Source organism: Pseudonaja textilis, chromosome 1 (assembly GCF_049901715.1).
Source record: "Pseudonaja textilis isolate UNSWEBS1 chromosome 1, rPseTex1.2, whole genome shotgun sequence".
Classification (NCBI taxonomy): domain Eukaryota; kingdom Metazoa; phylum Chordata; class Lepidosauria; order Squamata; family Elapidae; genus Pseudonaja; species Pseudonaja textilis.
In genome coordinates this window covers 120,074,339-120,090,284 of record NC_141990.1, presented here as the reverse complement: position 1 = coordinate 120,090,284, position 15,946 = coordinate 120,074,339, and the positions used below count along the sequence as shown (strand labels likewise).

At 36.1% G+C, this 15,946-nt stretch overlaps 1 protein-coding gene across 1 annotated transcript in view; it reads right to left on the bottom strand.

The window, feature by feature from the left end:
• Nucleotides 1-15,946, bottom strand: part of LOC113455276 (protein eyes shut homolog) — a 214,301-nt gene that overhangs the window by 20,039 nt on the left and 178,316 nt on the right. Inside the window, exons 7-8 of the mRNA XM_087915874.1 lie at nucleotides 15,389-15,493; nucleotides 13,977-14,116 (exon numbers count right to left, since the gene is read on the bottom strand). Coding sequence (XP_087772000.1) covers nucleotides 13,977-14,116; nucleotides 15,389-15,493 — 245 coding nt within the window. The remainder of the gene's footprint in view (nucleotides 1-13,976; nucleotides 14,117-15,388; nucleotides 15,494-15,946) is intronic.

The following is a 15,946-nucleotide window of genomic DNA, read 5'->3' as shown; positions in this document are numbered from 1 at the left end:
GATATATCCCAACTTAATAGACCTAAATAAAATGGTGACCTATAAAGATTTATTAGATGAACAAGGGAAACTAAAGTCGAAACAAGAATTAAAATCCCAAGAAATAGAGATAGATTGGCGACCATATCTCCAAATTCAGGCGAGATACAAAAAAGATTTGGAACAATATGGGTTTTATACAGAACAAAAAGAACTTGATAAAATATTACAGAGATCAGGAGAGAAAATTATAACTAAATTATATAATTATTTTCTGAGAATTAAGTTGGAAGAAGAAAATATGATAATTTGGGCAATTTTTTTTTGGCTACAACATTGAAAAATGTTGTATTGGAAAAAATTATGAGGGGAAAATTATAAATTAAAAATGGCAGCATTATATAAGAACCTATATAAAATGTTCTACCACTGGCACTTACTGCCACAAGATTAGTGAAAGTGTATCCTAATAGATCAGCAGCATGCTGGAGGTGCAAACATAAACAAGGAACATTTTTTTCACATGTGGTGGACATTCCAAGAAACGAAGAAGTATTGGATGAGGATAAAGAAATAGCTCGAGGAGATTAATAAACAAAAAATTGAGTGGAAATCAGAATTATTCTTATTAGGTATAATAAAGGACCATTAAAAAAAATCAATATATCATACTTCATATAATGACGGCAGCCAGAATTGCTTTTGCACAACATTGGAAAGAGACCAATACTCCTACAGAAGATATGGTGATAAAAAAGTGCCTGAATGTGCAGAGATGGCTAAATTAACGATGGAGTTAAAAGACAAGGAGGAAACAAAATACTATAAGATTTGGGATATATCGTATGAATGGCTAGAGGAGAAAGGTAAAGAATATGTATAAAAATTACTGAAGAATAGCAGGAAATGAATATATAAGTAATTATAAAAAGATAAATATAAGTGTAAGAATATAAGAGAAATATATCAGGAATTGAAAATGAAAATGAAAGTATTACTATGTAAATAGGAAAGAAGCGATTCTGAAGCACTGTCAAAAATGGAAATGTGGTGTAAATGTTTGAAAAATGAAAATAAAGATTATTTTTTATAAAAAAAGTGATTACAAACTGTAACAGCAATCTATGGCAGTGATGGGCTGCTACCAGTTTGGACCGGTTCACAAGAACCGGTACTTCTGATGATCAGCTGGCCCTGCCCGCCTGCCCCTGCCCTATCCTGTCCTTTATTTCCTGCTTTCTAGCTCATTTCAATCGCATGGCACAGCTGATTCCCAACCTTCACTGTTCTACTTACTGCTGCTGACTTGAAAGGTAAGCAGCTGAGCTTCTAAATGCTCCATTTTCAATGCTGCACGCAAATGCCTTAGGCACACACACACTCACCAAACCAGTTGTTAAACCGATTGCAGCCCACCATGGTTGTGTTATGGTGGTGGAACACTAGAATCTTGTAGTACCTATTCCATCTAACAATATTTTATTAAATGTCCTAAGCTTTTGTGAGATCTATGCATCTGATAATGTGACTTGCAGCTCATTAAAGCTTCTACCTTTTTATAAATGTGTTAGTCAGAAAAAATGCAATCGGATTCCTGATTAGAAACTAAATGGCTGAATATCAGGTCTGATTAGTTGATTTTTTTGTGAGATTTATGGAAGAGCTCCAGGTTCAGGAGGATTTAAGCGTTCTTAAAAGAGAAATGAGGTGTCTTCATGTCTTGATGACTTCCAACGTTTCAGATTTTTGTTGCAGCCAGTCCAACCAGAAGAAAGCTGACTTAGTTACACAAGGAACACAGCAGCTGACATTGCGAGTGTCAGATTGGTGGAAGTGCCATATAAACACTGGGCACTCTTTAAAGTAGGGCTGGGGAATGATGGTTCTTTTATGACTTGTGGATTTCAACTCCCAGAATTCTAAAAACATGGCTGGCTCAGGAAACATGAGAGTTGAAATCTGCAAATTATAAAGGAGCCATTGTTTCCCATCTTTGTTTTAAAGCAAGATGTGGATGGTCTGAGCAAATAAAATTACTTCTAAGATCGCTGCTGAATAAAGGATAAGAAATGGTATTTCTTGTATTGGATTTCAGACATCATTTTGGACATACAATCTGTTTTATAAAGGCAAAGGTCAATTCAGTTCTCCACTGTATCTCCTAAAAGGTTTACACTGTCCTACTCATTCCTTAAAGTGTAGGCAACCATGGATCTGCTGCCTATAGATATAGCCACTGCTTATCTTACATTTCTTGCCTCATCACATCAATGCTAGTGGCAGCCATTGCATCTATGAGAATAAATTCCATAAACTACTTGTTTTGAACTTCAGCAGTAGGAACTGGTAAGATAATCAGTGTTCCTCATTTCTTTTATTTATCTGAAATTGTTATTGTCAATTGTTCTATCAAAAAATTATTTCAATCAAATGTGCCATTTGTTTGAAATTTTGTAAGCCTCCACAGTTCTATTATCCTCAAAGAATAGAATAGAAACAAAATGCTGGTGTTCACATATTTATTATATTCCAGTAGTTGCAAGTTTGTAACAGGCTCTGTCAACTCTCCTGCAGCTGTTTCATGATCACCTCACATCTGTCAGTCTATATTCCATGGAACTCTAGGGAGCTTACTTTTGAGAAGGAAAATCTATCATGATTAAGTAAGTTAGAAATTTAAAAAAAAATTGTACCTAGAGCTGATATTTTTCCTTCAACTTATTAGGTAGACAAAGGTTGCAAGGACTGTGGGAGTGATGCAAATGATGCACTGAATAGTGAGATAAATATTAGAGATATTTATCTCTAACTTGGTTTTAGTTACCAATTTTCTTTTTGTTTTATGTAAAACTAATGGGAAATTGCGCATTTGTATTAGTTGTCTGCTAAAACTCTACAACATGTTCCTGATTACCGTATTTCCCCATGTATAAGCCACCCCTTTTTTCCAAAATTTTCAAGCCCAAAAAGTAGGGGGGTGGCATATACAAAGCAGGTACACTTTTTATACGTGAAAAATGCATAAAATAATAAAGTAGGAATAAACTGGTTTTCCAGCAGTATGCTATACTTTTTTGTAAAAATTGTACGTGATGATACGATTACGAGTGCGAGTACGCGATAGAAATGCATACGCTAGGCATCGGCCTGAATGCTTCGTTCCTACTCTCGTTCCGATGCGTAGATTGCTAGCGTCGCCCGCACCGCTTCGGCGTCATGACCGAAGTTGTAGATCTAGACGTCGAATTTTGTTTCTTTGTAAATTTTCTTTCTTCAAAACTTGTTTCTCTAATAAAATATTTTTTTCAAAACTTCACAGTCCAAAAATTGGGGGGGTGGCTTATACAAAGGGGGTGCTTATACATGGGGAAATACGGTACAACTTTTCAACAGAGTAATCTCTACCCTGCTCAATTTAAATATACCCAATTTGAGTTTTTTGTACATGTAAAAGTTAAGGAAAATTTTCACATGCAAGAAAGATTTTATGTGCCAACTCTTAGTGACAACATTTTCTCCATTATCTCTAATCTGGTCCTTTGGGTCTTCCAATAGAACACCCATTGTCACTGGGACTGAGTCCATCCACCCACCCACCCATCCATATTCTCTTTCTTTCCACCTTTCCCAACATTACAGTCTTCTCCAGAGAACTAGGTCTTTGCATAATATGTCTGAAGTAGGATAATTTGAGCCTGATAATTGGTGCCTCAAGAGAAAACTCAAGGTTGATTTGTTCAATTATCTATTCGTTTGTTTTCTTGACTTTCAGTTACAGTATATTCTCAGGAGACTCCTCTAACCCCAAAGCTCAGAAGCATCAATACACTTTCTGTTCTACTTCTTCATAGTCCAAATTTCCCTTCCATAGAGGGTCACAGAGAATATCTCTGCTTTTACAACTCTGATTTTTGAAGATACAGACATATCATTGCATCTATGTATCTTTTCCATAGAGTCCAGTAATCAGTCAATCATAAGGCTGGTAGTTGTGCCTGCTGTCCTTTGTTTGGTCTTCTTCATATTTAATTTTAGTCACATTTTTGCTATGCTCTTTGATTTTTATTACTAGAGCTTGCAGATCCTTTTCATTTTCAGCTAATGTTCTCAGCATCATGCAGGCTATGAATGCTTCTCCCTCCCATTTTAAATTTATATTCATCTTCTTCCAATGAAGCCTCTCTTTGCATATATTCAGCACATAGGTTGGATATGCAAAGAGAGAGTATATAGCCTTGTGTCCCTCTTTTGCCAGCCTGGAGTCAGTCTGCTTTATCATATTGTGTATGCGGAAATGATCTTGGGAGATAGAGGGGAAAGTTGGTTGGAGAAGAGATAGCTCGGCCTGCAAAAGGAATATGGGCATGGCAAATGTCTCGGAAGGGACCCTTCCTAGTTTTGTGGGTTGTAAGGTCAAGGAGGAATAAAAGTACTTTCGGACTTGCAAGATTCTATTAATGTAACCTTATGATAAAGCAGAATTAGTCCATCTGGTCATGTTTCCCGACTGAACCAACATGCTAGGCTGATATGTTCCATCCATGCTACGGCTTCCTGACATGCATATTGGTTTTACCTGAGAACAATGAGATGATCTGTGATCCCTATTTTTCTAATTTCAACTTGACTTAAGAAAGCCAGAAGCCAAGAGATTTGGAGGACAGTAAGTTACTTGTTTAATGTAATAGTATGAAAACCACTTGCTTGCTAGAGATATTTGGATGTGTGTTGCATATTTGCCTCCAAGACAGGTTTTGACTCCTGCTGACTGCCTGGACAAGTCCCTGTATTTTTCTTGGCAAGATTTCAGAAATGGTTGGCATTTGTCTGCTTTTTAATCCGAGAAATAGTGTCTGGTTCAAAGTAAACCTAGATGGCTTTGTATCTAAGAGTTGCAGTGGCACAGTGCTTAGAGTGTAGAACTGCAGCTAATTCTGCTGACTGCCAGCTGCCTGCAATTTGACAGTTCAAATCTCACCAGGCTCAAGGTTAACTTAGCCTTCCATCCTTACGAGGTGGGTAAAATGAGGATCCGAATTGTAAACCACTTAGAGAGGGCTGTAAAGCACTGTGAAGCAGTATATAAGTCTAAGTAATATTAAGTGCTAAGACAGGATTAGATTTATGGCCTTCCAGTTGCCTTAACCATTATACCAAGCTGGATCTACCTAGTGATATATAAAAGAGAAAGGTATGATTAAAAAAACATATTAGGCAACATAATTGATTTTCTAGAGTCTTGGATGGATATGAAATGTATATATTGGCCATAAAGTATGTGTGTAAATATAGTGGTAGATAAGTATTTATTTTGAAACTTCCTAATAATACCCATTAATGTTTGTGGTCTATAGATTTAAAAAGCTGGGCAATGACTCATCTAAACCATTAAGAGAACCTGTATAAATATTATTCTCTACAATAAAAATCAAGACTGTTTAATAGGTATATGTAAGAGGAATATCTGCCTTCTCTGATCAATGAGTTGAGTATTAAAGAAAGGGGTGATTCAAGTGGTGATAATCAGCTTTTCACCTCCTCAGTTTGATTGAGACTCAAGCCCATTTAAAATGCTACTGAGATGTGTAATAACAACAACTCTTGGCAAAAATTGGCAGTCTTAATTTGACTTTGATTAAGTTTTAAATTGACTTTAAAATTGAATCTTTTTGCTATACCATTAGTGCTGAAGTTCTGAAATTATGCCTAGACTGTTTCTCATAGAAAATACTCCTCAGCTTGATCAAAGCTTGCAAAATGAATCCCTTACTTGCAAATAAGGAAATATTCTTCCCCTGATAATTATTAAAACTATTGTTTCCAATCTAAGTGCATGTAGATTGTAAACAAGGTCCCCAAAGAAGTCAGGGCAAAGGGGATATTTGAAAATGACTCTTTCTTCGTAGCCTAAATTTCATTCCTTGTCAAGGTCTCATCAGGACAATTTTAATTATTAATAACTTGAGATGAAAACTTGGGCTTAGATTAAAAAAATTGCAAAGCTTTCATCTGTGTATAAAACCTTTTCCCTTTCTGCTTCCTGGTAGCAACCTTTGCCATTCTTTGTTGCTACTTCTGGGCCATGATTTCTCATAGCCAAAGAAGTTAATATGGGATGCCAAAACAGGATGTGAAACGTGAATGGGCTAGAATTTATTCCCACATTGATTAGAAGCCATCTCCAGAGCAATCAATAAATGTAATCCTGCCCCACCTTCAAACAAGTCTCCTTGTCTTATTCTTTTACAAAGAAAGAATACAAGAAAAAGACCTACTGGGTTTGTATTCATGTCATTTGAAAGCAGAGTTCTTGCTGAAATTCTTGTGTTAACTTTTTTTAATATAAATTTTATTTGGGTTTTCACAAAATACAAATAAAACATATTTTTTTGAGAATAGCATGATCCCGGGTTATTACTTCTCTATAGAGACACAAACTCAATTTCATATTCATCTTTGTGTTCTATTCCATGTCTTATTACTATTTTAACATTTTCTCCATAAACCCCTCCCTTGGTTTTCTCAACTTTATTTTTAATTATCTCATATCTAAATTCATTTATAGATCTTTTTCTAAGTTTCAATGTCTTTGTAATCATTATATTTATACTTTTGTCTGTCCTGCTTCAATTTCATATTATCTTTTCTCATTAAACAAATTTTCCCCTGTAGTTACTAATTGGAGTATGACACCTTTATATCTTTTAATTTTATCCATTCAACTCTTAAACCTCAATTTATGCCTTTAGAATTATAACATTCAATATAGTACATAATTCCATCAGACTGTCAATTATCTGGAAGCCTGCATTCACAAACAAAAAAATCTCCACACCACAAGCCAAGCAAACACCTGGGCACAAACAGCCCCCCCTGATACCTCCAGCTCAAACACACCCCAACCAGGCACCCAGATGAAACCTAATAAATGATAGCCGTCCGTTTACTCAAAGCCAAGCTGCACTAAAAGCCTCCAATACAGGAAACACAATGTTGCCCGCCAATCAAGAAAAAAACAATGTTACAAAACAGACAGAAGATATTAGAAACACCAATCAAGCAGAACACAGCAAACTCCAAGACCAATAAACACAGACCAAGACTCCCAACCAATCAGGATGAAAAAAAAAAAACCATTCTAACACAGCAGTAGGCTAGCACCAAATTTAAAACAGAAACGGCTGTGAAAGCCTGACTCACAGACGAACACAATACAAAAGCCTGATGACGGCAGGTGAGATTCTGCTGAAACGTCACTACAACTTTAAAAGCACAACTACAATGACGTGGGAAAATACCCGAACAAAGCTGAATACCATACCTATAAATACCTGCAAAAACTTAAGAAAACACACACACACATTTCAATATATATATATTTCAGAACGCAGACACAAATTTCAGTCCACAGAGAAGCCTGAATTTTCCCTTTTGTCTTTCAAAATAAAAAATACTTCTGGACTTCCAAGGAGGATGTGAACTGAAGATGTGCCCTCACATTGCCAGAGATATTCCCGGAGCATTTTTGAAAGTCAGGGGGTAAATCCTCTTCAGATCAAGAGGAAACCCTGAGATTGTCTGCTTGAATTCTGTAGAGTAGTTCCTCACGGTACATTGAGAACCAGAGGGATCTTGCTAGTGCTTTTGGAATTGAACACTTCGGAAGTGTGGGAAATATCTGGCCCCAGAGGGAGACCATTTATCACACACTGTCATTCCTGGTTTCTTAAAGACATAACATTCTTTTGAATGTACTGAGACCTTCCATTAAGTGAGCAAAAATAAGTCCAACTAAGTGAGTAGAAATCCCTAATCTCTGAGAAAGATTGAACTGTGATTAAAAGGGAAAGGTAGTGAAAAAGAAGAAATGAGAGCAAAAGGCAAGGTTAAGAGTGATTTATTAAGGGCCTCGTGGGAAACTTTGGAATACACATAATAGCACCTCTGGTGTAATGGACATTATTAGATCTAAATATACTAAAACTCCAGTCATCTATCAAATGCATCTCAGTGGCAATATTTACTCACAAGTACAAGATTTGTTAACAACACTGTTTGGATCAGCAGCTTGTTCAGTCTCTGAGACACCTGGAACAACTGGTTAAATATTTTTTTAAAAAACATACTTACTAGTAGTTTTTATAGATATTTGTTACTAAGAAATAAATTTGATATGCAAAAATTAATAGATGAGTGGAATAAAGAATTAAAGGTTCATATACCACCTAGACAATGAAAGACTGTCTTAACTAAAGAGTGTCTTCAACTAAAATGAAATCTAACAGAATAGACTAGATGATTTGGAAAGCTTTCTTAGCTTGGATTTACAAAAGGACATGTTAAACTACTGAAGCTGTTCCTAAAAGGGCACAAACAGAAAATAGTAAGAAATCAATTTGTGGCATATTTTCTGAAAGTATTAAATATTTTTTTAAAAAAATATTTTAAAAAGTAAACAGAGCAAATACAAAAGAACTAGAAAATGGATTTATTTTATCAGGGTTAAATTATACATGCTGGGGTTTCTGGTAATTTTTTTTTTACCAGGATTGAATGACAGTGCTTTAAAGATTTGTTTATAAATAAGGAGATACATTTTTGCATAATTTCTTTTTAGAGAAAGTGATCTCAAAATACAGAATGAATGTATTTGATTAAATCTACATCCATATCTATCCACCTATCCTTTCACCCATCCCTCCCTCTCTCTCTCTCTCTCATCTCTCATCTATCTTGTTTCTTATAGCTTTTGCTAATTAGGAGTGAATGATAAATTTTTACAATTTCATTATTGATTGGTGATAACAAATAGGTTACTTTTTTTCTGAAATACTGGCAATATTTATTGTTAGTGAAGTTGTTCATACTTGTCCAGCAGAGAGAAATCTTTCCCCCCATTTTTCTATCTCTTTGCACCTTATTTTTTTCTTTACCTTTTATATCCTTTTTAGTTTGTTTTAGTCTTTCATCTTTATACTTAGAAGCTCTAATAAAATCATTATAAAAAAGGAAAAAGAAACAGTGGGATTGAAATGAAAAGATGGTGTAGCAACTTAAAAGTTAAGAGCAAAGCCAAAAATATTGATAAAAATAAAAGATAAGAAAGCAGCCACAAATTGTCTTTCCTGCTCTCAATAAAATGTATAACACCAAAAGTTTATGAAGCAAAGTTACTGCTACCCTGACTCCAAATATAAAATTACATGTAAAAGGCACCATCTAAGATGATAGACTAATTGGAATAAGGATAGAGTAGTAGAAGACTCCAAACATAGGAAACATTTAAGCCTTTGTCACAGAAGGATGGACAGATTTTCCAATTTAAAGCACTGAGCGAAAGGACCTACAATGTAATTATGTGCAGCCCAGCCAACGTGTCTTTCTGAATAAAAACAAAAGGACCACACCTTGATTTCTATAGGGGAGAAAAAAAGATATAATAAAATGAAAAAGAATCCACTGAATTGGTTCACAGTGACATCTGTGATCAATGCATTCAATTATATAAGAAAACTTACTGACTTTTATAAATTATTACTCTATGTTTACTCATTTTAACTGCTCAGTAGGAAATCAAGTCTTACAGAATTTCAAAAATGTGTGCCTTTGAGAAGCAACAGATTTGACCAGTGGGCAACTTAACCATTTTCCCAGCCCATGGTAAGATAATGAGGCTGAACTGAAGGCAGATAACATTCATTTATTCATTCAGTATTTTGAACTTTATTACTTACAGGTAATTCATGGCAGTGAAAGTACACAGTACTCCTTCCTCCTCTATTTTTTTCCACAATAGCAATCTTGTGAAGGCTGAGAGAGTATGACTGGCCCAAATTCCCCCGAACAGGTTTCATGCCTAAGGAAGGACTAGAATTCATAGCCTATCTATTTTCTAGCCTGGTGCCTTCATCACTTGATACATAAGCAGGGTTGGGATTCTACTGGTTCGGACCGGTTCAGGCAAAACAGATGGTAAAGTTACATCTGGTTCACTGAACTGGTATTTCAACCGACTGGCTGGTATGTATTTGGTACATTTCAACGGACTGGCTGGTATTTCAACCAGTATTTCAACGACTCACCCCACCCCACCCGTCCCAGGAGTCTCCACGCAGCCCATTTTCGATGGAGGTAAGTGAAGGGTCCACATGGAGGCTCTGGGAGGGGGAAAACGGGCCTTCCAGAAGTCCAGAATCAGGCCTGTTTCCAGCTTCCGGAGGGCCTCAGAGACAGGAGGAGGCTGTTTTTGCCCTCCCAGAGCCCCGAGGGAGGCCTCCGGACCCTTGGGAAGGCAAAAAAAATGTGTCATTCATCTCTGCATCATTTTTTATTTAATTCATTTATTATTTTATGACTGTAGAGTTATATACTGTAGCTTTGTATTATTTTCAATAGTTTTGTTGATTCCTTTTTTTTTTTTTTTTGGTAAACTGTTCAGAGTCACCTTCATTGATTTTGACACCCATATAAATCTTTTAAATATTAAATTAAGTTAAATAATTAAATTTAAATTCCCTGTGAGTTGTGGCTTGGAAGAAGCCCAGACTAGGACAAACACTTGGCAATAAAGTGATGCCAATGTGCTCAAATAGAAGAGGACAAAACGGAATTGCAGGAAATTCTGAAAAGGAGCATTGCTAGAATACTTAGGGATAAAGAACCCTAGATTTCCCTACACACAGTATTAAAACACTACACTACACTATTTCTTTTGATGAAAGGAAACAACAGAATAAATGTGAAGTCATAGATTTTGTTCCCCATGCCCAGATGAGCAACAAATTGAGTTTAAAAAGTCTTCCAGAAAGCTATTCAGCACACATCTACAATTCAAGAGCAATTTCCTGAAATGGAAACTGAAGCTTCACAGCCAAGATGCTCAGAGAAACCAACAAAGATATTCTACCCTAAAGTTTTCTGCATTGCCAAAAAGAAGAAGAAATAAAGAAATAAAGATAGAAGGTATCAAGAGTAGTCAAAAGAAGTGCCTTAAGATCTCAAACTGTGAAAATATCAAACTGCCATCCAACAGCAACACATATGGTGGGCTTCATAAATGCAAAATGTACAGAAGATAGGACAAATGAGAAAGTCTTTGAGAAGGCAACTATTCCTAAATGGAAGTTGGATTATTATTTCAGCAACCAAAACATTTGGTTGCTATCTGAGGGACCATTTCTTCTTATTACATCAGTCTATCATAAAAACTGGCAGAGAAAGCATACTGTAGATTCCATCATCTAGGGCAGGGGTATGAAATTCAATTTCATTGAGGGCCGCATCAGGGTTGTGTTTGAACTCGGGGGGCTGGAGTGGGCATGGCCAAGGTGAACCTGTGGTGGCCTGAGCACTCTGCCAGAGAAAACAGGCTCCCAAACTCCATTTTCAGCTGCAACAGCCTCCTGCAACCCTCTGCCAGCGAAAATGGAGCTCAGGAGGGCCACATGCAGCCCTTGCAAACTCCGTTTTCACTGGCAGAGGCACCGCAGACCAGCTTTGCTGTTTCCAGGACAGCTCTAATCACCCTATGGGCCGGCTTCAGCTCCTGGGCCTTGAGTTTGGTCTAGGGACCTACATTTAGTGGATGCTAAGAGAATGGCTTTCCCTGCCTTGGCCTCCATATTATTGAACATCTTTTCCCATGAAATTAGTTTAGCTCTATCCCTTTCCACATTCCAGAATGCCCCCCAATCTGTTGTGTTATCAGTCCTGGAGCTCCCAAAGAACCAGAGACATGCTTAGATGCCTCCACTGTGAACTATTGGATTCTCTCTTTCTCAATTATATTGTCATTATATTTACTTTTAAAGGTGCACACACACACACACACACATATACATACATACACACACACACACACACACACACACACACACACACACACAGAGCCATCTTTATATACAACAGATAAAACTATATATCAAAGGAACAAATATTGTGCATGTGTGTGTGTGTTTGTTCTCATCACCTACAGTCATTTCTGGTGAGATGGTGGCTGTATAAATATACTAATAAATATAATTTGTTATAATTAATAAATGGGAATTATGGAGCAGCAGATGAACCAGTGAGGAGATTTCAGTTGCATTGACTCTTTACCATTTCACAATCTATTGTACATGAGTAAATACAGAGTTAGGAAATTATTTTCTGGTCTTTCTTCCGTTTTCCCTGTATATGTTTTTTATCTGAGATTGGTAATCTTTAGGATCTTCTTTCTAGCTTCTAAAATAATTTTAACTCATAGGATGTAACTGGCTAGCTTTTCTGCCTACCTGTTGGGAGAACTGTTGATGTATTGATGTAAAAATGTGGTATTTTCTCAAAACGCGAATTATGAACATGATTCTTTGCATGACATATTATGAGACCTAGTCTGAACCTGAAGTGATAATATATTTACCAGAAAAGTTACATTCAACATACATGGATTTTTTTCATGCAAAATATATGTTTCAATAGAAAATAACATGTTAGTGAGATACAGAGTACAGAAAAAGATAGTTGGAAGGAACCTTGGTAGTTTTGAAGTCCAACTCCTTGCCCAAGCAGGAGAACCAATACCATTTCAGACAAATGGCTGTCCAATGTCTTCATAAAATCTCCAGTGATGGAGAAGTCACAACTCTTTGATAAGTTTCCATCCATTACTTCTCATCCTGCCTTCAGATGCTTTGGAGAATAAGTTGTTCCCCTCTTCTTTCTGACAGCCTCTCAAATATTAGAAGATTGATATCATGTCACCCCTTTTCCTTCTCTTTCTTAGACTAGACATAAATTGTTCCAGGTCATCTTCACCAGTTTTTTGCTAACATGATATCCTCCACATTTGGAACGATATAAATTTCATAATATCTTGGAAGCACACTGTTTGAAATATGCAGTACATTGTTTATTAATGGAACGACATATTTCTATTGCATAATCTTTTCATAATTGTGCCAAATACAACCCTGAATTATTTTAAGCCATTTTTCATTTAATTAAGCAAATGCCATTAATGTTTAGAATCTTGGTATTATTGAAAACTTAGAAACATCAATTTTTGTAACCTCTCTTCTCACTTATTTTTTTAAGTGATTCATCTGATTAAATGCCCAGAATCCTAACATAAATGTACATTATCATCTGTATAAATAAATTAAAGCAAGTATGAGAACTTCTTACAAATATTACACTAAAAACCCTCAATCGCTTCCACTATCACTCCCTAGCTGAAATGTCCATAATGATTACTTCATCATTTTAGACCATCGCCTGGGCAAACGATATTTATCCTGTTAGAGATAAATGAAATGCAGAACATTTTTCTCACATGGCAGACAATTTGCATTAAATATTTTGAAGCAATCTATATAAGATTTGTGGGTTATTTCATATTCAGGGTTAAGTAACAGACTTCACAATCAAATAACTCATTGGTAAATGCATTACCATATATAGGGGTATGGTTTTGGGGATCTCCTATATATTGATAAACTCTATTGATCATATTAGGGCAGGTTTTCTTAGTTATAAAAATATATCTCCTGCATATGTTCTGTTTTGGGTGGTTTCATGGGTATATGTATATGTAGTTTAATTGGTTGCCTTTTTCTTTGAAGCATTTGTCTTTGCTACTTAATCTACAGCTCTTGAAATTATGTAATGGTATCCCAACAAGTCTATGCCATCTATCTGGCTCTTTTGATTTGTCAAAAATATCTTGGTGCTGTCATCTAGTTGGGTTTCCAGTTAATACATAATGATCTGTAAATAAGGAACAGAACCTTTACATGTTAGATACAAATCCTGAAAAGAGAAGACAAAGGTGAATATTCATAAAATTAACTTCCAGATGAAAACTTATCAATGTTTTAGCACTTTTTGGGGGGGTGGGGGAAGCTCAGGATGAGGAAGATATGGAAGCACAAACGGATAAAATGTATAGAATAAATTCCAGGGCAGTATTTTTCTTCTCTCTGAAGAATAATTGTCACCAATTATATTTTCCTTACCTCTGAATTTTCCTTGCATTCTGTCCTGCATATATATGCCAGGTCATAAGGCTTGTCCACACACTGAGCTCCAGAGTTGCAAGTTATATTGTGAAACAAACAGGGCTCAATATTTAATTCACACTGCTGACCTTGGAATCCTATGGAACAAAAATTTTGTTTCAGAAACAAAGCCACATCTGTTCAAGATCTCTTAAAACTTTAACTGAATTTAGCATTTCAATGGTTTCATTACTTTTGGCTTCTTGTGAATATAAATATGGGATCCTGAAAAGAGTATTATTTTAGCATTATGGAAACAAGAAGTATGACAAGTATGACAACTTTACAACTGGTGGACTTCAACTCTCAGAATTCCTGAGTCAGCATATATATGTATATATGTGTGTGTGTGTGTGTGTGTGTGTACATGTGCACACGCGCACATGTATCTACCCTCTAGGGCACAGGTGTCAAACTCGATCATGTCACGTGATGTTTTGTGCCTTTGCGGAGCTGAGGTGTGCATGGTGTGCATGTGATGCATATGGCCCATAGACAAGCCAGTTTGACAAGCTTGCTCTAGGGAGTTGTCCCTTTTTCTTTATATTACTCTTGTCTGGGATATATTTCAGGGAAATGTTTGCTTTGTTTTCTTAAAATACTTCTCCGTTTTCAAGGTTTTGTTGATACACTGTGTATTTATTTATTTATCCAGCCCTTGCTTATCAATGGAGACCAAGTGGAGCAAGTGGTCAGTTTTAAGTTTCTAGGTGTTACCATAAAAGAGGACCTGATCTTGGGTGGTCACATTGCAGCACTGGTGAAAAGGGCCCGGCAGAGATTATACTACCTGAGACTTCTCAGGAAACAACAACTGAATGAAAAACTGCTGGTGACCTTCTACCGCGGCACCATAGAGAGTATTTTAACTTACTGCATCTCTGTATGGTTTGCCAATTGCACAGTGGCAGATAGGACAGCACTCCAGAGGGTTAACATCATTGCCCAGAGGATCATTGGTTGCCCTCTCCCATCCTTGGAAGAGCTTTATAGCTCCCGCTGCCTTAAGAAAGTTCAAAACATTCTTAAAGATCCATCTCATCCTGGGCACCCTTTTTTGAACTATTATCATTTGGCAGACAGTACAGGATAATAAAAACAAGGACAAATAGGCTGAGGAAAAGCTTCTATCCTAGAGCAGTAACTATATAAAATTCTACTGTAAGGTGCAATATTAATGCAATATCAGGGTTTTCAATTCAATTGTATTATAATGCAAAGGATGTGTGTTTATGTTTTATTTTTGTAGTTATAATTTACAGTGAAGATGGCATTTAATTTCATGGTACGAGGTGCAATGACAATAAACTAAACTAAACTAAATTTGAAAAAAAGTAAAGGCAGACAAAGATTATCCATAAAAGACTTACCCAATGGACAGATGCACTTATAGTGGTTTACATCATCTCTGCAGGAGCCTCCATTTTTGCAGGGATTACTGTCACATTCATTGATTTCCGTTTGACAGAAAGTTCCTGAATATTTTTTTAAAGAAACAATTTCATGCAATGCTAAATTTGAGGCTTTGCATCATAACAGTGAATTTCAACTGCTCAATATTTAAATATCAAAATCTTTCATGGAAACATTAAAATGCATAAAGGATTTTTTCAGGTGGATAAATAAACATTAGAACAAGAAGAAAATGAGGAGATAAGCATTTGATTAAGACTGAAATGATGGCACCATCCAAATATTTGATAATTAGTTGCTGCTAATCTCTCTACTATATAAATAATCTGACTCTTCGGTGGAAAGGGTTCCTCCATACCTCGTATTGTCAGTTAGAGTGATCTCTTGATGTCTAGCAAAATAAAAATGAACTAAGTTGAGTTCCGTTTAGGAAAGGCAAAACAGTAGAATATTATTATCAAACAAGAAATGTCAAATCTAGAAGATTAGGCATAGGTACAAAAGAGCCAGAATAA